At 35.1% G+C, this 25245-nt stretch overlaps 1 protein-coding gene across 1 annotated transcript; it reads right to left on the minus strand.

The window, feature by feature from the left end:
- Positions 1–14756: 14756 nt before the first annotated feature.
- LOC148876155 (V-type proton ATPase subunit G-like) lies at positions 14757–21316 on the minus strand. Its single transcript, XM_088966240.1, has 4 exons — positions 20832–21316; positions 17694–17796; positions 15660–15760; positions 14757–15191 (listed from the first exon to the last, which is right to left on the minus strand). The coding sequence occupies exons 2-4, from the start codon at positions 17779–17781 to the stop codon at positions 15048–15050; spliced, it is 333 nt and encodes a 110-aa protein (XP_088822366.1). The 5' UTR covers positions 17782–17796; positions 20832–21316; the 3' UTR covers positions 14757–15047.
- Positions 21317–25245: the final 3929 nt, after the last annotated feature.

Genomic DNA, 25245 nt, shown 5'->3' on the forward strand with positions numbered 1-25245 from the left:
GGTGATGGAGAAGATGGTAAGATGTCATCTCTATTTGTACTAAGAGAGTGAGTGAGAGGGAGAGGAAGAGGTGCTTGAATTCCCAATTTTCACGTATACATGTAACTTGATTGACATGCTAAGCTTTCCATGGGTTGTCATTGATTGCATTAAAATACACTTCTGGATCCACAGATAGCAATCCCCACACGTCATAATTAAAATTAAAATAATAATAATAATAATTAGTCAATTCACATTCCCTCGTCCAGACCTAGGGTAGCTGCAAGCAATTAGTATATTGTTCAAATTCGAATTTAATGGAATTAAGGGTAATCGGAACTCTATTAGTTCATAGTTGGATATGATCCGACATGGATTAACCCCTGTGAATATTCCAATATGTTCTGATGATTCGATTCGATTCGATTGGGTTGGTGTATTAGTAAAACTAGTTTGGATGTCATATTTTTATTAAAGTCATAGGTTCAGGTTTCATACATCTTATTTTCCATTCATTTTGTTTATGTTATAAAATACCAGAGTCAGTACCCCGTGTATTGCACGGGATTTGTTAAGAGATATTGAAGCAGTAGTCCTATGACATTCTCAATTAATTAAGTCCATCCAAGTATTATTTATCGGCTTGTGTCTAATTGATCTAAGGTAATCCAAGTTGCATCCTACTTAGTGAAAAATGAAAATGGCCACTTTAGTATTGTTAAATAAAACTTAAGTGTATTTTAAATTAGTAAAAATCTATTTTGTATATTTAAAATGCAATTTACCATGTCGGTACCTACTCTCCCCTCTCCCTCATCCCTTCTAATTATTTTTGTTTTTTTAATTACCAATGTGGTCTAGCTTGTGCGATTCAGTGTGGCTTGGCCCAATTAGGAATACCAAAAGACTCCTTTTGCCTTAATTATTATTTATTAACAATATAGATTTTATTAGTAAAAATTAGATATAACTTTAAAACTGTACTCATGTAATTATTTAAAATGGACTTTAAATTAATAAAGATAATTATAAAGCTAATACTTTTTATTAGAAATAACAGTCAATAATTGTTATAAGGTTATATAATTAATCATAATTATAATAAGATTTTATAAGTAAGTACTAATTATTATAATTTCACTATTGTTACTTATCTGATTTTATTATCTCTTATTAGCTTTTTATATATCTTTTTTTACTCAACTTTAATATTTAAATGTTAACTTAAACATTAATATTCTAATATGCTTTCTGAAAAATTAAATTCATGTATTTGAAAGATGGAGAGAGAGAGAGAGAGAGAGAGAGAGAGAGAGAGAGAGAGAGAGAGATTCCTCATAAAGCATTTTATGAAAAATTCATGTCATTGGGAATGTGAAGAAACTGGATTTGCTCCTCCGAAAGAATTCCTCACCAACCTTACAGCACATGACAGCCATGCATTAGAAACATCTTCCCATGAATGACAACATAAAAATATTGAAATGCGTTGATTTTAGGAGTGCTCTATGAGGAGCAAATTCGGATTCCGATGTGAAATGGTTTAAGAGAAGTTTCACGAGAGGGAGATAAGAGGAAGTTTGTTTTATTTTTTATTTTTCTTGAAAATGTAAGGGGAAGTTATAGGTAATTGAAAATATGATAAAGTTTAGGAGAAGACATTTTAGGTAATTAGAAGTGAGATTGATAATTATATTACAAAATGCAAAAAAAAGAAAATTAAAATAGAAAAAAAAAACACTTAGAAGGAATTGAGAGGGGAAGCTGATATGGACAACTAATATTTGATTGCAATCCAAATTTAATTTGAATATGATATATATTTGATAGATAAGATTCAATTTCAATCTTAATATTAACAAATAAAATTTGGATATAGGTAAATCCAAATGATCTAATCCATCTGCAGACTAATCCAGAACAGACTTGTATCCCTCCTTAGGATTGAAACTTTCCCTAAGTTAAAACATAAGCTAAGGGCTTACGGATTGGAATGGTATAATATAGCTTTGGAGAATATAATTTAGAGATGAGCTCAACACAACATATGTTGATTGTTCAAGAAGAAAAGAAATAATGATTGATTTCTTGATAAGGAAATAAATCTCAGAAGTTTTTTTCCAGTAGGCCATGTTCTCTTATATTGGCCATGTGAATAATAAATATACTCAATCTGTTACCTGTTCTTTTCACTCAACCTCAGCAATACAACAGTAGTTGTTTATTTAGCTACAGTTGTTTACCACAAATTAGCTACAGTTGTTTGAAATTTTATAACAAGTCATAATTTGACAAATCAGATTTTGACTTGAGCAGTGTAATCCAATGGAATCAAATTTTAAGCCTCAAATTAACCCGGGGGTGGGGATGGCAATTTTCCCATCCCTACAGAGTACTCTGCCTCCCCCATCAGCCAGGGATGGGAATGGAGAGCGAAGTCCACACTCCGCCATAACCCTGAAATATATATATATATATATATTTATACTAGTAATTAACTACATGTGCATGTAAGAAAATTTTCTTCATATTAATTATTTAAATTTTAGATATATCATAGTTAAGATAGAAATTGAAAATTAACAAAAGTAATAATATGATTAAAAATAAACTTAAATGCTTGTAGCAAATAACAATTATTATTATTATTACATTTTAATTCTTGGTGTTTTATCATTTTTGAAATATTTATTATTCAATTATGACATCATGGGTTTCCTTTAAAAGTTGAACGATTGACCTACCATCTAAATAAGAAAATAGCTTTGCTTTTGGATTAGTTCTAAATTAAGGAAAAAATGCAACCAAAGCCAACAAAACTCTAACAACCGGCTCAACATTTCAAATTATAAAATCCCCAGCCATGTCATTGGAGCCTTATGTGGTTATTGTCAATATGTGACTCTTAATCCATATTGGACACAACAAAAAGCTTATACCAAAATTGCCTTTAATGTTGGGTGATTGAAAAAATAAAAGAAAAATGTTTTTACTCTCTCTCTCTCTCTCTCAATTTCCCTCACACTCTCTCACTATCATAGTCATCTTTATCTGCTCAATGGCTATGTGATTTGAAAATAAATAAAAATGGTTTTTGGTTTCTGTATTTATGTTCTCTATATCAATTTCTCTCATTCTCTCTCTACCTATTGTTCTCCTCAATTTCTACCATTCTCTTTCTCAGTCAATCTCTTTCTTCCTTAATTTCTATCAATCTCCCTCAGTTTCTCTCCCGCTCCCTCTCTCATTCTTTACTTTTTGAACTTTTGGTATACACTTATATGATATTAATCGGATTGTATAAAAAAACACGAGACCAACTTGGTATGGTTCAAAAATCATTACACCAACTTGATAAAGATTCACAAGAAACTCTTGGTTATGAAATTTACACCAACTAGAAAATGACTTTGATTATGAGAGTGGGAAAGACAGAGGGAGAGTGAGGGAGAAGAAAATGAAAGATTTAGTGAGAACGATAGAGAGAGAAAGAGAGAGAGAGAGGTTTTGATTTGGCTATAGACCAAAGTTGAAAGAGTGGGAAAGACAGAGGGAGCGGGAGATCGAAAGATGAGTATGAGAGTGAGAGAGAAGGGAGGGAGATCAAGAGATAGATAGAGTGGGAGAGAAACTGGACCTATTTTCAGTATAAGCTTTTTGTTGTGTCTAAGTCCCATGTTGGCAACACCATATAAGCCTCCAATGACATGGTGGGGGTTTTTTATAATTTGAAATGTAGAATTGGTTGTTAGAGTTTTGTTGGTTTCTAAACCAACCTGCAACCTACTTTTAAATGTATAACTGACTTTGATTATAATTTTTCCTTTAAATTATATATTTCATTTACATTATATGAAATATTTTTTACTTACCGCACTTAATTTTTGTTTGTTTGTGGTATCATTTGACTCAGTACACTAACCCACCATCTAGAAAGAAAAATAGTTTGCTTTCTAGGTTGACATTAATTTTTATATTACATTTCTATCATTGATAAAATTATTTATTATGTATAAAACTTAGTTTTCTTTAATATAATGAATGCATAATGTTAGAAATTTACCTAATACTTTATTTTTTTATAAACATATAACATTAGACATGTGCCCAAAATTTCTTTATCTTTTTTTTTAAATTTTTGTGATTCTTTGTATTTTCTATTATTAAAAATTTTATTATTTGACTATGATATCATTTCATTTCTAGGTAGATTTTAAATTTAGCATTCCATTTTCATTATTAATAAAAATACTCCTTACAATTCATAGTTATTTAATTTAATTTTTTATTATTTAATTATGGCATTATTTATTAATCCATTTGACCCCAAGTGGTCAAATTGCTTTCCCACCACCGGGAGAGAAGAAAATGGTTTTGTTTTCAAAATATTTATTTTTATACTACTAAAATTAATATTGGGGGATTTAATTACAAGAATTTAATGATGAGAAAAATATTTCTTAAATATAGGATTTTTTGAGTAGAATAAAAAAATAATTTTATTTCTAATTGGTTTTAAATTTACATTCCATTTTCATCATTAATAAAAACATTTCTTATTTATCATACTTATTATTGCTTAATATGTGTGTTGAAAATGTTCCCAATTTTTTTAATTTCTATTTTTTCATTTTATTATTTAATCTTAGCAACATGGATTGACCCATTTGACCCAAAATAATTTAATTTTTTACCATCACCTAGATGAAGCCATTATTTTTGTTAGGTAGACTTTAAAAGTATAAACTTTTATGTTATTGGAATTATTAATTTATTAAGTATACATTTAATTAATAAAACTTAATGATGAGAAGAAACAAGAATGACTTAAATATATGATTCAGTGAGCATGAATGCAAGTTAATAACTTAAATGTTGGATTTGATGAGAGAGAATTGAATGCATTGAATATCTTAAAATTACCTCTTTTAAACTCATTTAATATCAAGAACCAATTACCTTATTTGCCCTCATTTTTTATCAATAAAATTAAATATATAGGGGTAAATTTTGTCCTTAGAAAATTCCAGAAGTATTCTTGAGGCCATTGGTAGGGGTGCTCACGGTTCGGTTAACCAAACCGTGGGGTAATTTTCTGGACCAAACCGATATGTTCGGTTTTTATATTTAACTGGAACGATGCAACCGGTCGACCGGTTAACCGCGGTTCAGTTTTTCTATTTTTTATGCCCTTAAAATAAAAAAAGGAAAAACACAGGTGAAGAGAACTGGGATCGCCACTTCGCTAGTGTTGTCGGGATGTAGTAGAGCCTCTAACCCACAGCCAAGCCTCTAGTGTCGCCGAAGCAGGAGGGATCACTAGTGTTGAAGGCCGTCGATGAATCGGTTAGAGGGCAGAGCGTCGAAGGCTAGAACCCAAAACTGGGAGAGTGGGAGTCTGAAGAGAGAGAGAGAGAGAGAGAGAGAGAGAGAGAGAGAGAGAGAGAGAGAGAGAGAGAGAGAGAGAGAGAGAGAGAGAGAGGGAAAGAAAGGGATCCCTGCATGGTGGGTGTCAAATGACTCAGATTGCCAGACATGTTGTTCGCCAGTTAGCCAGACTAGCGAACCTAAAAATCTCAGACTCTTAGTTTGGCAGTTTGAACACTCTCAGACTGTCTAACATGTTTATTTGATTTAAAAAATATATAATATTTTTTGGTTTGGTTACGATTGGTTTGGTTTTTTGATTTTTTTGCTCACCCTAGCCATTGGTGCTTTTTAAAGTAGTATATATATATATATATTATAATATATTTATATAATTTATTTTATTAATAATATAGTTTGTATTATATATTAAAATATTATTTTTATTTTAACTTTTCCTTTATTTTAAATAAATACTTGCTGAAAAATAACTTTTAATTTAAAAGTTCAAGGGTTTAGGACCTTTAGGTCCTCGATTGAAAACCCGTCTCTATTGGAGACTAGGGATGCTAGCTAAATTTTTTCCCAACAGGGACCAGGGTAAGAGATGGGGATTAATTTAATACTCGGGGTCAAGATGGGGAGTATGATCCCGGCCCCGGACCCCCCATTGTCATTCCTACCTAGGGGGGTGTCATTCCCCAAACCCCCATAAATATAGTTCCAATAATTATGGCAATAATTTAGTATCCAATACTTATGGAAATTATTAAAATTTTCAAATTATTTATTTGAGTAATTGGAAGTTTTATAATTTAACTTTCACTAAATTAAATGAGCAAAATGAGTAATTTTTAGTAATTAAATTACCAAAATCACTAATTATTACTAAAAAATTATAGTAAATATAAAAAATCATTGAAAATATAAGAATTAAATCTATATTTACTGAAATTAAATTTCCACTGAAAATTTTTAATTATTAACTGATAATATCTTTAAATACTAATACATTGACCAAAATTACTAAAATTATCAGTAATTACTTATTGCTAAAAAAATACTGATAATATCAAAGTTACTGAAAATGTAAAATAAATAAGTTTTTATTTATTGAAATAAAATTTCCAATAAATTTGTATTTATTAATATTTAATTAATTGTTAAGTTTCAAGTAATTATTGATTTCAATAATTAAATTTCAAAAAAAAGTGAAATTAAATTACCGAAATTGGTAATTTTAAGCAAGTAATTTTTAGTAATTAAATTTTCCAATTTACCAAAAGTATGAAAAATTATAGTTTAGGTGTTGATATTTACTGAATAATAATAAATAATATCAGTAATTATTGAAAATATCAAAAAGATTTCATAAATTAATATAACTACCCAAATTCATTTAGCTAATTAATTTAACCACAATTTTGGTTTTTAGATGGTTTTTTGGGCATGTAATATAGATTAAGCGGTGTTTTAGGAGAAACTTTAGGTGGGAGAGAGAGTTTAGGTGAAATTGTAGGAAGGGGTTGGATAAGTGATTCGGAACATGAGAGAGAGAGAGAGAGACTCTAGTGAAAAAGAAAGAGCTGCCACGTGGGTATTTCATCAAGTGTGGGTATAAATTAAAAATTATAAAAATTCTAAAATTTAGAAAATTCCAAAGGGATTTTGGGGTGAGTTTTGCTTCATGGGGCTAAACGACTGGGGTAGCCCATCCCCCATTGATCATGTACTTAAAATTTATATTGAATTTATCAGTAAAGTTAGTTCAAGCTGTGTTATTAACTAAATTGTCATATGCTCAAGTTTCATATTTCAATTCATTTTGTTTATGAAATACAATGTCAAAATTAATTTTAATTCATTTTATTAATAATATATTATTTTGATCAAGTTTTATTAATTTATTTATGCTATTCCATATCTAATTGCAATCCAAATTTGATTCAAATCCGATATAAATTCTAAGATCCAATTTAAATTTAAATATAAGCGAATTAAATCAGGATCCACTTACATCCAATTTGAATGTCTAAAGTCTTATCAATCATCATAAAATTTGTTTGGTGAACTAACATCTCAATGAGTCACGCAAAGACAAAATGTAGCCAGCGCTCCAAGCCACGCCAAGTATAAAATAGATCCCTTGGGAAACAAACCCTCATCTCTTCATTTCTTCTCTGTATTTCTTTGTTTTTTTCCTTTGTCTTACAATGTGTATCATATTGTTGCTACCAGAAACCCCTATTTGCTGCATCATCTCTTATGAAGAGCTAATGAGTTTCATAATGGTTATTCCTGTCCAATAACCCCTCAATTTTGGTGGCAGTGAGATTTAATCCAAAATCTTACCACAATTTTTTCTTAGCAAGTGACATTTTTTAATCTTATTGACCAAATTACTTTAAAGAAAAAAAATGTTGATTTTGTCTATGGATTTTGTTTCAGGGGTATTTTTGAAATAAACAAATTTGAACCCATGTCCCTTCACATTTTTTATTCATGTAACCCTTCCCAAATAAAAATACAAACAGTTCCAAACATAGGTCAATTAAAATGATGAATGAAACTTGTTTAGCAAAGTTAGGATGGAAATTGCTGAATGAAAAAAAGATAACTTATGGGTTCAATTTATAAATAATAAATATTTGTGGAAAGAAATTTTTGGGGATGCAAAGCAAAAAAAAATCATTCATGGGCCTCAAAAGGCATCCTAGCTTCTCAAGAATTGATTAAGAGAAGTCTAGGCGGGATTATTGGCAATGTAAATGACACAAAATTTTGGACTGATAAGTGGTTAGATGAGGAACCCTTAATCAACATGGTTGATAATGCAGAAATTAATAATTTAGACCTCCGAATTAGTGAAGTCATCAATCAACATAGTATAATTTGGAGGGAGGATTTAATTAAAAATTTAGTGCCTCTAAGTGCATGGGAGAAAATTAAAACTTTGTTTATTCCTTCTAGGGATCATGATGATAAACTCATATGGGGGGCCTAACCGAGATGGAAACTTCTCAATCAAATCTGCCTATAATGAGGCTGTTTGGTGCATGGGAGTCCTACTAGGGTGGCAAAGGAAATCAATAATGTGTGGAGACTGAACATTACTCCTAAGATTAAAATCCTTTTGTATCTTTTGCTGAACAATAAACTTCCTTCCAAGATGGCCCTTCGGAATAGAGGTTTTGACATTGATGGCAGCTGTAGTTATTATGGTGAAGAGGAGGATGCTGCTCACATCTTTATAAAGTGCTATTTTACTAGACAAATATGATTCATCACGAGAGATTATATTCCAACTCCTAATGAGACAAACAACTCGGTTCTTGATTGGTGGTATATTTGGAAGAATCAAAATAACAAAGTTTTCAACAAGAAGACCATGCCTCCTCTCATAATCATTAATAGAGCTCGGGTTTTGATAGTATTTCAAAGGATGAATGTAGTAAGCAATGTATCCCAATCAAGTGCACAAGTCCAAAATGGAATGAAATCAAAATAAATTTTGATGCTTCTTGCATTAACAACCTATGCTTTATTGCTTGTGTGGTCGGAAATCACTTGAGTCGGATTTTGGACTTCAAAACATATGAAATTGGATGTACGACTATTAATCTTGCTGAAACATGGGCTGTTTGGGAAGCCCACAATCTTGCCCTCAACTTCAATGGAAAATCCATCATATCATTGAAAGAGATTTTAAATTAGTTATTGACAGTTTGAATAAACAAGTGGACTCTCTATGGAGACTAAGAATGATCATTAAAGAGTACAGGTCTTTGATTGAAAGAATTGATAGCGATGATGTCGTGTACTGTCATACCTATTGGGAAGGTAATCGTGTTGCTGATTGGCTTGTGAATCTTGCTCATTCCAATGTTGTATCTTTTCCTATTCTTCCCAATTCTGTAAAAGCTATTTCGTGTGTTGACATTTGAGGATGCGACACCACCCGTTTTGTGTAGCCCCTCTTCTTGTTTTATCAAAAGAAAAAAAAAGTGATTGCAGATTGGGGTATCTTATACAAAATTTAGGACAAGTTTTAATAAGGGAAAAATACAAAACCTCTCCTTAAGTTTCTGACAATCATAAAAACATCCCCTATAGTTTTATTTTAATGAATACCTCCCTGAACTTTTGAAAAACTTAACAAAAAACCCCTTCTATCACCTTGTTGGATGGAAAATGTTAGACTGATGCATCAATTTCCCCAAATACCCATTCTACCCTTTTATAACTATATTACATATAAAATTACCGAAATAACCCTATTTTAATTTAACAAAAACCTCTCCTTTTTATCGAGTTCTATCCTTATGCTACAGAAATTTTACGGATTCCAGACTTAACGGCAGTCTGGACTCAAAAAAACCTTCCAATTTTAATTAATCCCTCGAGCTTACTCTTCATCTCTCTTTATCTTTCTCTTCCCTCTTCACTGCCCCCACAAACCGCCATTACAGCAGCTGGGATTTCACCCGCACAACACGACGCTGGAATCTTGACGACTTCAATTTAACTAGGTTGAAATCGTAACCACAGAATTCAATTTAACTAAGTTGCCATTTGTAAGTGCAGTTTTCCTCAGTTAGCCGAGAAGAAAGCACGCTACCTAGACTTTGTACCTGGGTAGGCAAAATGGGGTCAGTTGGATTGTCAAATCTTCCCATACAATACCGGATTTGTTTCTTAACACGAAGTTTCCGGTGTCGAGCATGGTAGCAGAACTGTAGAAGTAGCATTACCACCATTACTTGGCTTCAGATTCCAAATCTCCTGGTCCTCTGGCCATTCTAATCCCCGCACCTAGGGATGGCAATTTCTCTGGTAAAATCTCGGGGCCCTACCCCTCCTCACCTCGAATGGGGCAGGTTTTTCCCAACTCTAAACAAGGACGGGGAAACCGAACTAGGGATAGAGTAGGGACAGATTTTGTATATAATTTCTCGAATCCATCCCAAACCCGAAAGTAAATTAGTAAAATATAAGTTTTTTCCTAAATTTTTAAAATCCTACGATCCCATAATTCTATTTTTGAAATACTTCTAAAATATTATAATTCAATTCCCAAAATACCCCAAAATTCCTATATCCTATGTATAAATTGTCCATAAAATATAAAATATATAATTTTTGAATAATTACAAAAATTCAGAGATTCCCCATACCCGACAGGAAGTGAATGCCCCGCCCTGCCATTAGAGACGGAGTAACTACAAGGCGGGGATGGGGAAGGGGTGCCTTGCCATTACTACTAGCACTGATTGACCTTTATTTGCTGTCTAAACAATGATTTTTTGTAGTACTTTATCAAACTAGATTGCTCGCAAGAAACTATCTCCTCCTGTGAGGGTTGGAACCCAACAGGAATCATAGAAGCCATAAGGGGCAGCAATATCCTAGGCTGAACTGATAGATAGGAATTGAAGAAGGTTTAGGATTAATAATTGAAGCTCGAATTGAATGTAAGAAAGGAAAACATATCATATATCGTAGTATATATTGTAGTGAGTGTTATACAAGGTTTCGGTGATATATGTTGAGTCGTTTAATATTGCTCTTAGATACTCTGTAGAGACGCCAGATCTTCACATTGCAAGTTGACTTGTGATCAAGTCTTATGATGAAAATCAAAGGGCTCCATCACGTATCAGTTTCAAAATTTCTTCACCTCCAAGCAGAAGAGAAGTGGGGAAAGAAAATTAGCACATTGCCCACCAGCTATCTCCCACAAAAAGACCGTTGTCTTTCCAAATCTATTATTTCTATCTTGTAGGACGTTCAAATTGTTAGAGAATATGGGACTTCACCTGACAGCTTAAGCTTTTAAGTTGAATGGTTCTTTGAGATGGTATGAATCATTTTGGCCAAGTGGTATAGTGTTTGGTCCTTCTTACCCTCGTTATAATTAAATAAATTTCTGCACAAGGTATGGGTGGGCCGTAATAATGGTTTGTCGGGCCAGTGAGAAATAGATTCGAACAATTTAATTAAATTGGAGAATCTAATTAATTTTGTACATAAAATAATTTATAAAAAGATAGAATGAGTATTTGGAAAAAATTGGTGCATGATGTGAGAAGATAGACGGAAGAGAGGTCTTTGTGATCAATAGTTAAGGAGAGGTATCTCTTAAAATGAAATGAGAAGCTTTTGTATTTTAAAAAGGGGTGAGCAAATGGTTTGTTTGGTTTAAAACCGAACTAAACAAACCGAATTTTTCAAAACCGAACTAGTGGAATTAGAAACCGAACCGAAATCGAAGTTTGATTAAACCGAACAAACTGAACCGAATTTTTTTGATTAATTCGGTCGTTTCGATTAAACCGAACTTCAAACAAGTTCAGTCTTGCTCACCGTTGCAGTCTCGAAGATTCACAGATGCTCACCGTTGTAGTCTTAGAGAATAACAGTTCAAACTTGCACTCTTGCTCACTATTGCTATTGTAGTCTTGAAGATTCACAGTTGCAGTCTTGTAAATTCACAGATGCTCACCATTGTAGAATAACAGAAAAAAAAAAGAATAGATTCTTAGATGCTCACGGTTGCAGATGTTCACAAGGTGCGTGCAGTTGTAGAGACAGGTGGGTTCACTCTTCACTAGAGAAGTTAAATTGGAACTTGCCGTTGTCGCCCACTGCTGTATTAACTGATGTCGCCGCTTGCCGCTTGCCGGTGGTAGATGACAGAAGATGAAGCCCAGCCAAAAGGTCGCCGACACCTGGATGGGAAGACAAAGTCTCGAAGGGGAAGCAGGAAGGGGTTTTGCGTTCTTGCCGCTGCCGCCCGCTGCTGGATTAACTGATGTTGCCGCTCGCCGCTTGCCGGTGGTAGATGACAGAAGATCAGCCAAAAGGTCGCCGACGCCTGGGCGGGAAGACAAAGTCTCGAAGGGGAAGCAGGAAGGGTTTTTGTATTCTCGCCGCTGCCGCCCGTTGCTGGATTAATTAATGTCACTGCTCGCCGCTTGCCGGTGGTAGATGACAGAAGATGAAGGCCGAAACCCAGCCAAAAGGTAACTGCCGCCTGGGTGGAAAGACAAAGTCTCGAAGGGGAAGCAGGAAGGGGTTTTGCGTTTTTATTTTCTCGAAATTGCTATTTCTATTAGGAATAAGATTTGGGAAATTAGGAATTAAGATTAAGACTTAAGAGGGAAATTATTTTACCTACTTACCCCTGTAAGTTCAGTTTTTTTCGGTTAACAGAATTGCTAAATGCCATAACCGAAGCCGAAAACCGAACTTTATGAAATCGATGTTTATAACCGAAACCGAACCGAATCCCCAAACTAACCGACCTGAAATTCTAGTTCGGCTATTCGGTTTTAACGAAAGTATGTTCACCCCTAATTTTAACCCTTATAATAAATATAAAGGGAAAATTTTTTAAACTATTCTTAATATTTAGGAAATTGACTAATTCTACCCCTATAATTTCAGTTTTGTCTTAAAAGTATTCTTATTGTTTCTGATAATTGACTAGTTCTACCCCTACCGGTAGCACCTGTTAATGCTCAGACACAATCTGTGCACATGTAACCCCACGTGATGTATAATTTTTTTCAAAATCTAATATTACCCTTTTTTTTATACCTTAATGGCAGATTACACTAAACCCGAGCTTCCGATTTACTGAACTCTAACCTCACATACAAGGGCAAGAGAGAGAGAGAGAGAGAGAGATGTGTTGGCTTTGAAAGTTGAAACTAGTATAGATACATGATAACCCTCCGCTCATATCTGCATTTGTATTTGTTCAAAGCTCCTCCATAGCTGCCCACCTCATCTCAGATCAACGAATCCAGATCTGGACCTGGGTGGTGAAGACAAACTAAGGAAGATGAAGAAGAACCAGAGGAGTACTTTAAGATACCGACGGTAAGGAAGATAAGCCTCGACAATCTGAGAAAGGTGTCAAAAGTTTCATTTAGAAAATTTAAAAGATTAATGATGGGCAAAATAGTCTTTTTAATCCTTCCGTTAATAGACATTGATAGTAAGGAAAATTTAGTCAATTCTCAGAAATAGCAAGGGTACTTTAAGACAATACTAAAACAATAGAGGTATAGTTAGTCAATTTCTTATACCTTAAGAGTAGTTTAAGAAACTGGCCCATGTAAATATGTGAAACTGTGCTCGGATCTATATAATGTCATTCGAAGACACTAGGAGCAACTTTCCATACTTATATGATGTCATTCAATGGGAAATGTTCCCAATGTACAGCTCAACTTTAAAGTGTTGTGAATAACAGATTTGACTCGGGATCTGCCAAGGTTCAAAGTGTCGTTACGTATCGGCCCATATCGGTCGATACGTATCGTTTCGGGACCCTTCCAATACACCCCTACAGTGGGTGTATCGGGGGTTTGACCGGTTCAGAGGATGGAGGGGTCCTAGACCGACTCCCCTGAACCAGTTTTGAAAAAGAAAGGTAAAAAACAAGTATCGAAATGCCCAATACACCTCTACTGGCATATCAAACGTATCGATATTTTAAACCTTGGGATCTGCTATCCACAAGTTGCACCCACATCCATACCCACACAGCACCACCACCATGTATTGGGAACATCTCCCATCAACGACAAGGGAAATATTCCCAATGTACAGTTGTCATGTCTCGTGGGTAGAGATGTGGGAACATCTCATGGGTGGCAGAGATTCAGAGTCTGTGAAACCATAGGGGGTGTCAGAATTAAATGACACCTTTCTACAACTACAACTTGAAGAAATAAAACCATAATTAACTTCGGCTTGGGATTTGATTTGCGGTAATTCTTGATTAGTTAAGCACTGGCCATTGTTTGAACTTTAAGAATCACCTGTGGAAATGGATAAATAAGTGCAATTGAAGGAAGCTATTCCCAAGTTCGATAGAGTTCACAATGGCACCTAGACCACAAGCCTTCAAATTTTGTATTTTGCGTGATTTTAGTTTCATTTCCACTTCAATCCAAACACAACTTTAACAATCCCTTCACAACCAGAGGGTTGTTATGACATGAGACGGGTGAACATTCAACCAGTCAATCTCGAAAGGTGGGAATCTGATTGAATCAGAAATTCAGAATCCAATTAGGAACCATTAGATGGATGGACTCTTTATGGGGAAGATCTCAATTAACCAGCTTGTTAGAATCAATCAACCACATAGGCCGACATACTTCATTTTTCAACGATCTCCCGTGAGAACACAAGCTGGAGGATCCAGATCATGGGGGCACTGAGTCAGTATCACCAGGTAAATGATAGGCAGACCACCTAACAAGGATGAGCATGGCCTCGGTAACTTGAATTCCAAAAAGATTATGGATTTCGTTATTTGAATTATTAATTACCAAAACCATCCACAAATAGCCAACTGCCAAGAATAGTTACTCAATTGGAGCAGATAACTGTGAAAAGAAACATGTATAATCATATATTTTCACTCATGCAATCTTCTAAAGCTACTCAGACATTGCTACAAATCTATTATAAGAGAATATCATCCAGTGATTTATTTGATCAAATGCAGGACCCAATCAACCAATACAGGCAATATATATGTAAAATACGGGAAGAAACAAGCATGATATGCTTATCAATTTGAACTTCTATTGTTCCAATACATGCACTAGGTGGGAAGTCTGAAAAATCAGCAAACTGACTATTTCCCTGATTACTCTCCTACTTGACCAAGGAAAAGCTTAGTTCTTCACAGACGTCACATGCCTGAGAAGCATGTGGGCAACATCATGGGATACCCTTGCAGCCTCTGATTTTAAGTGTTGAATTTTAGCCTCAGTCTCTTGCTCAAGGCGTTTCACATTAGCACCTGAATCTCCGCTGCTCTGTTTGGTAATCAGTCAGAGGAGAGAGAGAGAGAGAGAGAGCTCAAGTTAGAATAAAGGTAGAATAAAAATATGAAAAATAGAAGTTCCACAATGAGACAGAGGTGGACTCTTTCTCCAAAATGTGCAATGATAAATCATGTGAGTGACGTTGGGCTCAGTTGGTAAGGTCTCTGGTTAATTGTGGGGGAGACTTGGGATTAAATCCCACTATCACCAGGGTTGGGGGTTATGGGTAGGGGCATGGGATACCACTTGTGTATCCCTATGAACCAAAAAAAAAATTGATAAATCATGTGAGTATAAGGAAGGGCTTATGAAATCACATTACTGGGTTTACAGGTTAATCCAAAGGCCTCAATAAAAAAGCAAGCTCATGCTGGCTGAGACATGCATGAGCTATGATTAATCCACCTCTTTCTAGAAAAGGCCATTATAAATAGAATTTGACTGGAATTCCATTCTTACCTCTGCAACTTTCTTCTGAAACTCAGCCTCCATTTGGGCACGATATTCAGCAATATCCTTATCCGCCTCTTCTTTGGCCTGTTTCAGTCTAGCCATTTTTGCTAAAAGAACAAACCACAGTGTATAGAAAACAACAATTAGTTAAAGTATACATTTGAGATGTACAAATAATTTTTTTTTTTGATCAATAACTGTGAAATGTATTAATTAATATTAGGAAGAATTACAAAGCAAGGGGGCTAAACAATCTTAGCTCCCTGGAACAGTCTATGAGCAGCAAATACAATTACAATAAAGCCCAAAACAAAGAATTCCTATTAACCCCTTGCCTAGCTAAACCATCTGCCAGTGAGTTTGCACTTCTCTTAACCCATTTGTACTGAATTTCAACATCCTTAGTCAGCCACTTAAATTTTATTTTTTTCATTGCTGTACTTCCATATCCTTGAGTTATCCTCTTTTAACCAGCTCACCACCACTTCAGAGTCTCCTTCAATGATCAGCTTACTAATTTGCAGCTCCTTGTACCCCTTCAAGGGCTGCAAGAATCTCAGCCCTCAAGGAGCCTTCCCCAATTGGTCCTGAAAACATAGCTAACAGATTCCCATGTTCATCTCTTATTGCTCCCCCTATTCCAGATGGACCTGGATTACCCATACTGCTGCCATCAAATTTCAGTTTAATAAACGTCCTGCTAATGTTTGTCTTACATGGTAATTCCAAGCCTGGATAAAGAAGGGTGGTTTCATCCTTTCAGGTTGGCAATGAGCACAAAAAATTCTGGCTAATACAAATATATAATATGAAGACAAATCGGGACTAACTATTTGACAGAAAACACGGCTCTTGATGGAGTGCAATGGCATGGGATTTGTGTAGCTGACCCCAAATAGTTGGGATTAAGGTTGAGTCAAGTTGTCTGAATGACCCAAGAATCTTCTAGAGGCAATAAGGAGGGTTAGGGCTCAAATGGGTGATATATGTTCCTCTGACTGCCCTCTATCTTTGCCATGTGGCAAATCACTATTTTATGTGAATGTCACATGGCAAAAATAATAGAATTATCAAGACTAAACCCACAAGTTTTTTTCCCATGTTTTGGAGGGGAGGGGGGGGGGGGTAGCTGATGAATTAGATGTAGTGGTTGATGCATCATCTATCATGTCCCCACTTGACCCAAAAACAGGACCATTCCCCCTCTTGAAAGTGAATCAGTTCATACTGTTAGCCAAATATTTAGTTTCCTGAATGTGATCATGTAGTAGCTGCTATGGACCTGGGCCTCCATCTCTCATACAACAAAAGATCACATTTAAGTTGAATTTCCAAGAAATGTGGAAGCTGAACAGCCTTTAAATCCATAAAACCCAAAGAGTCCAGCCTTAAAACCCTGAATAAAGGATAAAATCTCAGCCCAAATGAATCCTCAGGACATATGAAACCTGAACAGCCCAATTATGTGTTTATTTAAAGCAAACATAGAATCCACAGATCTCATTTGTAGTTTTTTGATCAGGCAATTGTGATGAGTGCAACCAATGGTGGGTAAGTGTGATGGCCTTAGAAGTGGAAGGAGGGTATTTTGATCACCTGGGGAAGCAGAAATCCAACATAACAGCAACAACTTTTTTCTTATGTTTTTGTAATTTTTTTTGATGAATTTATATTTTTGTAATTTCAGTAATATATAAATATGTTCTGTGTGGCAACATAAACAAAATGATAGCATAAAATGAAGATTACAGCCCTCTCTAAAGAAGATTTCATGTCTAAAATCAAGCCAAATCCCCATAACCAACCCAAATTCCTAAATACGGATTCTGTTTTTCTCCTAGGATTTCCAATTGTAATTTTACATGGGAAAATATGCAATATCTTTTCTATTGAAAATAGCTTGATGAATCTGATTTAAATGATCAACCTAAAGGTTATTTTTATGCTTTCCCAATGTCAGGTGTGTGTGTGTGTGTGTGTTTATGTATAAGAAATGTATATATATGACATTATGATCTTCAAGATATAAAAAGTCATTACCATTTCTGGCAGCATTAACAATGTGTTGTGCTTCTTGTTCTGCAGCTAGCAGGAGCTGAATTCCGCCTTGACCCCTATTGGCATCCATGATTTCCTGCAGATACTGCAGCAAACTCAAATAATAAGATCAACATGACCAAAGAGTACAGGAGCCAAAGAAACACAACCCTTGAAGAATGGCCAATCTAATGTAGTTTTTCTGTAAGCACCCTTAACAATAAACAGTGATACAAGGAATTACAATATAATTATGGCTCCCATGAACTATTAAACTATGATGTTATGGTTCAAAGGAACATATAAAGTTCGGAAAATAAGTTCAATTTTATGGCATCAACAATATCTGATTGGTCAGAAAAAAATATCTTTCATTGTATACATGATAAAGATAAACTGATAGTGACTTGTCATAATTATTTCCTATCTCTAAAGACACACACACACAACCACAAGACCATTGTTGTCAAGGCCCGCTAGGCGACAAGGTGCCCTTGGAGGCTCGCCTCGCCCAGTTTTGTGCACTGGGTTATAAAATACTTTTTAATTTTTTGACATTATAATTATAGAATAGACATTATTAAACTAGAATATTAATTTTATGTGTTTATATACTAATTTCTTTTTATTATTTTCTTATTTTGTTAGGGTTTAATCAACACAAACATTGCTAACTGCTGTATTCAAAGTATCGATACACCTCTGTGTATTGGCAGAGGTGTATTGGTACTTATAACGATACTGCCCCTATTTTTTTATTTCTTTGGTTTTCAATTATATATATATATATATATATATAAACGGGTCCCCGAAAACACCTGTAAACAGGTTCGGGAACCCAAAGATACAATACAATACACCCGATATTTTGATCCTTGATTGAACCCTCAAAAATTTCAAAACCTAAACCAATAAGCAAGGGAAGAACTTAAAATTTTGTCTAATCAACACATTTTCTTCTTCCACATCTTCTTCTTCCACCTTTTCTTTTCTACTTTCCTATAACAAAAGTAGGGGTTCAGCCCCTATATTTTTTGAAATTTCTTTCCTTTGTTCTTTTTCTTCTCATAAAATGTTGATTTTCTAGACTTAAACATGAAATTTATACTTCTCTTATGAAAATTATGAATAGTTATTAAGGAAAGATGGCTATGAAACCTAGGGAACTACCCTAGGATAAATGGTTTTACTTAAAAAAATCCATCGCCTAGGCGTTGCCTAGGTGCCCCCCTGTCACCTAGCCTCGCCTTGGCGCCTTGAAAACTATGCACAAGACATCTCCTCACCATCTGAAAATTGGGAGAATATGTTTTTTAGTACTGTGAGAACCTCAGTGGAAGATTGAGCAATTAATACACACTTCCAACATCTATTCATCTACACAATTCGTGCTGCCATTAAGGAAATGATGACTATATAATTGGTTTTGATGTTTTGTGTTCCTATTCTTCTGCTGAATCAACAGCAATGCTGGTTTCTTGGGTATATTCCCCCCTCCCCCCCCTCTGGTACTTTGGTGGTTGCCTTTCCAATACATCTCTATTGCGGTATTACCAAGGTTACTACCATCTAGTAAGCTTGATTGACTACATTTTAACATTTGAAGAGGTTTTGTCTCTCCAACTTGATGGATTTTCAAAGTACCAATGAATGACAAATGGTTGTGGGGAAGGTTACTACCATCTAGTAAGCTTGATTGACTACATTTTAACATTTGAAGAGGTTTTGTCTCTCCAACTTGATGGATTTTCAAAGTACCAATGAATGACAAAGTACCAATGAATGATAAATGGTTTTACTTAAAAAAATCCATCGCCTAGGCGTTGCCTAGGTGCCCCCCTGTCACCTAGCCTCGCCTTGGCGCCTTGAAAACTATGCACAAGACATCTCCTCACCATCTGAAAATTGGGAGAATATGTTTTTTAGTACTGTGAGAACCTCAGTGGAAGATTGAGCAATTAATACACACTTCCAACATCTATTCATCTACACAATTCGTGCTGCCATTAAGGAAATGATGACTATATAATTGGTTTTGATGTTTTGTGTTCCTATTCTTCTGCTGAATCAACAGCAATGCTGGTTTCTTGGGTATATTCCCCCCTCCCCCCCCTCTGGTACTTTGGTGGTTGCCTTTCCAATACATCTCTATTGCGGTATTACCAAGGTTACTACCATCTAGTAAGCTTGATTGACTACATTTTAACATTTGAAGAGGTTTTGTCTCTCCAACTTGATGGATTTTCAAAGTACCAATGAATGACAAATGGTTGTGGGGTTGTCCTAACTGGTAAGAGAATGCTTTTGATCCTTTTGGCCTGAGATTTAATTTTATTGGATTACTTATGCCTTTTGAATTGGGTTCCTACCCACTTCAATGTGATCAAACCTTTCCCCTCCAATATTTCAAGTATCTGCTTTTATGCGTTTTGTATTAGAACTTCATCTGAATTTCCGGAGTTGGGTTTGAATGGAAACAATTATGGATTCTTGAAGTTGCAATTCATCAATTGGGTGTTCAAAAACCATGTGAAACGAAATCGATTTACATTTTAAGGAATGAGATTTCTGAAAGAGTCCCATTACTTCAAAAACCATGTGAATACAAGTTACCTTTTCTCCCATTACTTCAAATATGAAAAAGAAATGGTTCAGGTAGTTGTCAAGGATTTTTAGAACACACTTCTATTCTGTACTAGCATTCCATAAAAAAATATCATTTTACATGTTCAAAGTATGTTTTCAAATGCTACGAGTATAACCAACATCTTAAAAGAACTTCTTATGGGTGTGATCTGATAAGAATGAATTGATTCTGTTGATCTCGATTTCGATGACATTAGCCAGTAGTAAGTTGCACTTTTTGGATATCTGAAACTAGTTTCCGCAATTAAATAATATCCCATACAAAAAGTGTATACATCGTCCAAAATCTATGAAATAAAAGAAAAAGAGAAATTTTACATAATAAATTGGGCGAGAAATCTACATGAAAAAAAGAAGAAGAGAAATATCAAAATATGGATCAAATCGACCATTAAACTACGAATTTTCTCTTTTTAGCTAAAAACATCACGTAAGTAAACAGTCAATTGGAAAACCAGAGATCTCCAAAGAAAAAGAAAAAAAGCATGGAATTACCTGTGCTTGGAAACCAGTGGTCAATTAGCCGGTGTTAGGAGATCAAACGCCGGATCAATTGAAGCGTTTTGCTCCTCTGGGGTTTTTGTGAGCAAAAAACCCTAGTCGCCTTTCACTCTTTATGTCTAGTAACGATGACTTCTGATCGAAAAAACGGGAAGCTGTTCTATATCGAGCAGCGTTTCTCTAGATCCGGTGTCGGTCACTTTATCCGCTTTCTGAGAAGATTCACAAATTCGTCCTTTCTCGTAGTGAAATGACCAACCTGATCTTGTGGCATACATGGACGATGGATAATAGATCTAGCCCACAAGGATCTTACCCACAGGACACTACAGCCGTACGTTCGGAACATCCGGATTCTTGTGGGTAGGAGATCAGAATTGCCCTTAAACCCATGCTGGACGATCAACAATCACTAGTGTTGTTCATTCAGTTGGATCGGTTTGATTCAGTTGGAATTAAACCTATTTATTCATTGGGCTGGGTTTGGTCCAGACTTTTCCTCTTTATTAATAAAACATGTTTATACATAAACCAGGTTCAATTATTGGAACTATATCTTGAGTTCGAGCTCAACTTTCATATAAATCTTGAAATTTGGGTTCGATCCTAAAGCCTGATTAAGAAGTCGGGCAAGAAGATTTTTTTATTTTTTATTTTTATTCAACAATAAAACTGATTTATTTATATTAAATGACCTTAAAACCCAAAAATACTAAAAGATCTCACTGACTTAAAAAAAAAAAGGACAAGAGAAGCAAAGAAAAAATATATATTATATATTTTTATCATACAAAACATATTTGTAATTATATAAAATATTATTAGGTTAGGTTCAACCTTGGGCAAGCTATTTTGAGAAAGCCCAAGGCCAGCCTAAAAAAAGGTCCCACTTAGTATTTTGGGCCTGAGCTTGAGCTTGTAGGCCTAAAATCTTGTCTAAACCTAACCATAAACAAGTCTAGTTGGAATTGGGAACCACATCGATTTTCAGTTTGGCCTTTTAATAAACCAAACTGAACTCAATTCTGAAACCAAACTTGATTTGGTTTGATATTGGTTTTTAAAGGATCATCCGGTTATATAAAAATACAAATATTAATGAGGCATTAGGCAAGTCTTTTCATGCAGTCTTTTGAGCTTTTCAAAGCTTGGAGTACCAAAATTTGGTATTTCCATATTTGACAATGAAAGACAAAGAAGCCAAAAAGACTAATGCCCTAAAATGCTCATGAAAGCCCAAAATGGCCAAAAATCTAGAAATGAGAGTTCCTATCTTTTTGCACTTAAAATCTTTCATTTAACGGCTCTTTAGATCATGCACTCATGGTAGACTAGGATACTTGTCAAATAGTTTAGATCTTTAAAGACAAGACCCCAAAATGCTCATCACATCTTTTGGTCATTTAGGCCATTAAGACTTGCCAAATGGCGCAGAAGTATTTGTAATACATGCATACATACATACATACATACAAATTTTCAGAAAACTAAATCTGAAACCAAACCAAAATCCAAATAAACCAAACCGAATTGAGCTATTGGGTTCGGTTCAATTTGATTTTCCATTGGTAATCAATTTGAACACCCTTAAGCTCAATTAATCTTTAGATTCAAAATAGCTTAACTTGATTTCTGTGTTTTAAGGTTGTGGGATCAATCATAATGTTCCATGCCAGCCATAAGTTGTGAGTCACATACACTTTATAGCTGGCCTATGCATTATGATTGGTTCTACAGCTCGGAATATAGCTATCAAGTTCAGCTAATCCATTCTTATAGGCCCCCAAGTAGAAGACCCCATGGGCTAGAGGCAAAATTACACATGGTTAGGCACCTTATCAAGAATAAACATACCAGCCTATTGTGTATGATTTTGTCTCTAGACCATCCAAACTCGATATGTGGAGGTTCTCTTTGCTCATCACTGCACCCCAAGTATTTGTCTCCCTACAAATGCTTATATTAGCGTTAAGTGCCCACTTTAAAGGGCTGAATCACATTGGTTTCTGATTGTCTATAAGCTATGTTTATTGAAAAACATAGAGGGGGTGTTCTTTTTTTTTTTGGATTTTGGGAGGGGGGAAAGTTGGTTCCCATTGACCAAGAATTCCATGTTCTTTTTTCAGCTTTATGTGGGGATTAGGGAAAATTTATTCTCTTGCGAACCACTTACCCAAGAAAGTGATGCCCATCTCCTAGATGGGTAAATAACCTTTCCACATAAGGGGAAAAATGACAACACTTGAATTGGAAAAAAATGCCCATTTTAATAATGAATTTCTATAGCTAAAATGGTCATGGCCTTATTTACCTTGAAAATAAAGGAACATGGTAAATGCACTTACTCAGGTAAATGTTTCCCGGGAAAAACTTACCAAGTAATTGTATTTACCTAGGTAAGTAACTTACTAAAAAGTGAATGGGGCCAGAGAGACAAGTGCCTGTTTGGAAGGGTTTTTGAGGCATGGCTTAACTTCTAAAGTTTCTAGTTAAGTTTCACATTGAAATGTAAGAAGTTGTGTTTGGTAAAAATTCGGGAAGCCAAATCAGTGTTTCAAACACAACTTGAGTGGCTAAAATATGAAGCTTCTTTGATTAACTTACCTAGGGGTGAGCAAAAAAACCAAAAAAATCGGTCAGTTCGGTTTTAGTTAACCATTTAATAAAACCGGCGGTTAACCAAACCAATCGATATATTTAAAGTAATCAATATATATATATATATATATATATATATATATATATTATTTTTTATTTTTTATTGAAAATCGAATGTACACTTTCGGCAATAGACTTTTCAGACTTTCTCTTTGAAAGTTTCAAAAAGAGCTTTGAAAATCAAAAATGGAAAGTTTCAAAGAGAAAGAGAAATTTTTGGCCTTGCCAAAGTGCCAGACTGGAGACTGTCAGTCTCTCAGCCTTGAAAATAAAAAAGTTTCAGGCTTTAGCCCTTTCTTCTCTTTTGTCTTGGTGGTTTTCTTTCCACCAGCAGTTTCTTCGGATTACACTCTCAGTCTCTCACAATCTCTCTCTCTCAGACTCTCAGTTTCTTCCCCAACAGACCGACGACCTCTGATGCTCCACCCTTTGACCGAATCATTGACGGCTGGCGTCTCCTCTCAGATTCAGCCTTCATTCTCTCGAATCGGTATCTGGCATCTTTTATCAAATCTGAAATTTCAATTAGACCTGGTCATGGGCCAAGTAGCCTGATGGCCCGGCCCGGCTTGGCCCGCACCCCGGTTGGGCTTGGTCATGTAATTAGGCCCGCGGGCCTGACCTCGGGCCTAACACAGTAAGCCCGACTGTGTTTCGGGCCAGGCTCGGGATTTGTCAAAAAAGCCTGGCCTGACTCAGCATTATATATTTTATAAAATATATAATATGTATTTTATATATTATATAAAATATATAAATAATATAATATTTATTAAAATATATATTTATAATTTAATATATACATTTTTTAATCTTTTCTTTATAATCTCTCTCTCTCTATATATATATTCAGCTGCTAACAGTATGGGCTAAATTTCGGGCTCGGGCCCAAGTTGTAGGCCCGATGGTTGGGCCGGGCTCGGGCTTGGGCCTTAGAAAATTTTGTTAATCTAGAGTGAAAGCCCGGCCCATGAACATGTCTAATCTCAATCTCTCATCTCTCAGTCTTTCTCTCTCATTCGACACTCAGACTCACTAATCTCTCTCAATCTCAGTCACTCATCTCTCTCAATCTCTCTCTCTCATCTCTCTCATCTCTCTCACCTCAATTCACAAGGAAGGTTTTTCCATTTTTTTTTAATATTGAGGGCATAAAGAAAAACTAAAAAACCGGACCACGGTTAACCAGTCCACCGGTTAATCAGTTGCACCGCTTCAGTTTCAGTTTGGTTAAATTGAAAAACCAAACAATTTGGTTTGGTCAAGAAAATCACCCCATGGTTCAGTTAACCAAACCGTGAGCACCCCTAAACTTACCTAGAGTCTAGAACACTGAACACCTATGCTCAATATGAGGCTATGAGTCACTTCTTCGTAATAGCATCTAAAAGCAATACCTTGTCTAGAGGAGTGTGGATCAGGTAGGCACGTCATTGTTAGCATGCTAAATGAGCACTTTCAAAATTTTTTTGACACTTGTCCCTTGAACCCCAACCTACCCTTGAAAATGATTAAAGACAACTTTCAATAGTTGTCAGAATATTTACAATGTGCTCACTGAATGTGCTTCCTATATAGTGCCTACTGGATCTGGTTCCTATCCAGAGCGCGATGAGGTTCATCTAGGGATGCAAACAGATTGGAACAAATTCAAATAAGGGTATATTTGAATCCGGTCTGACACTATTCATATTGGACCCGATTTGATCCGAAGATCCGATTGGATCTGATAGGACTCGATCTGAATTCA

This window comes from Nelumbo lutea, chromosome 1 (genome assembly GCF_056320005.1).
Source record: "Nelumbo lutea isolate HS-2025 chromosome 1, American lotus-T2T, whole genome shotgun sequence".
Taxonomy (NCBI): Eukaryota; Viridiplantae; Streptophyta; class Magnoliopsida; order Proteales; family Nelumbonaceae; genus Nelumbo; species Nelumbo lutea.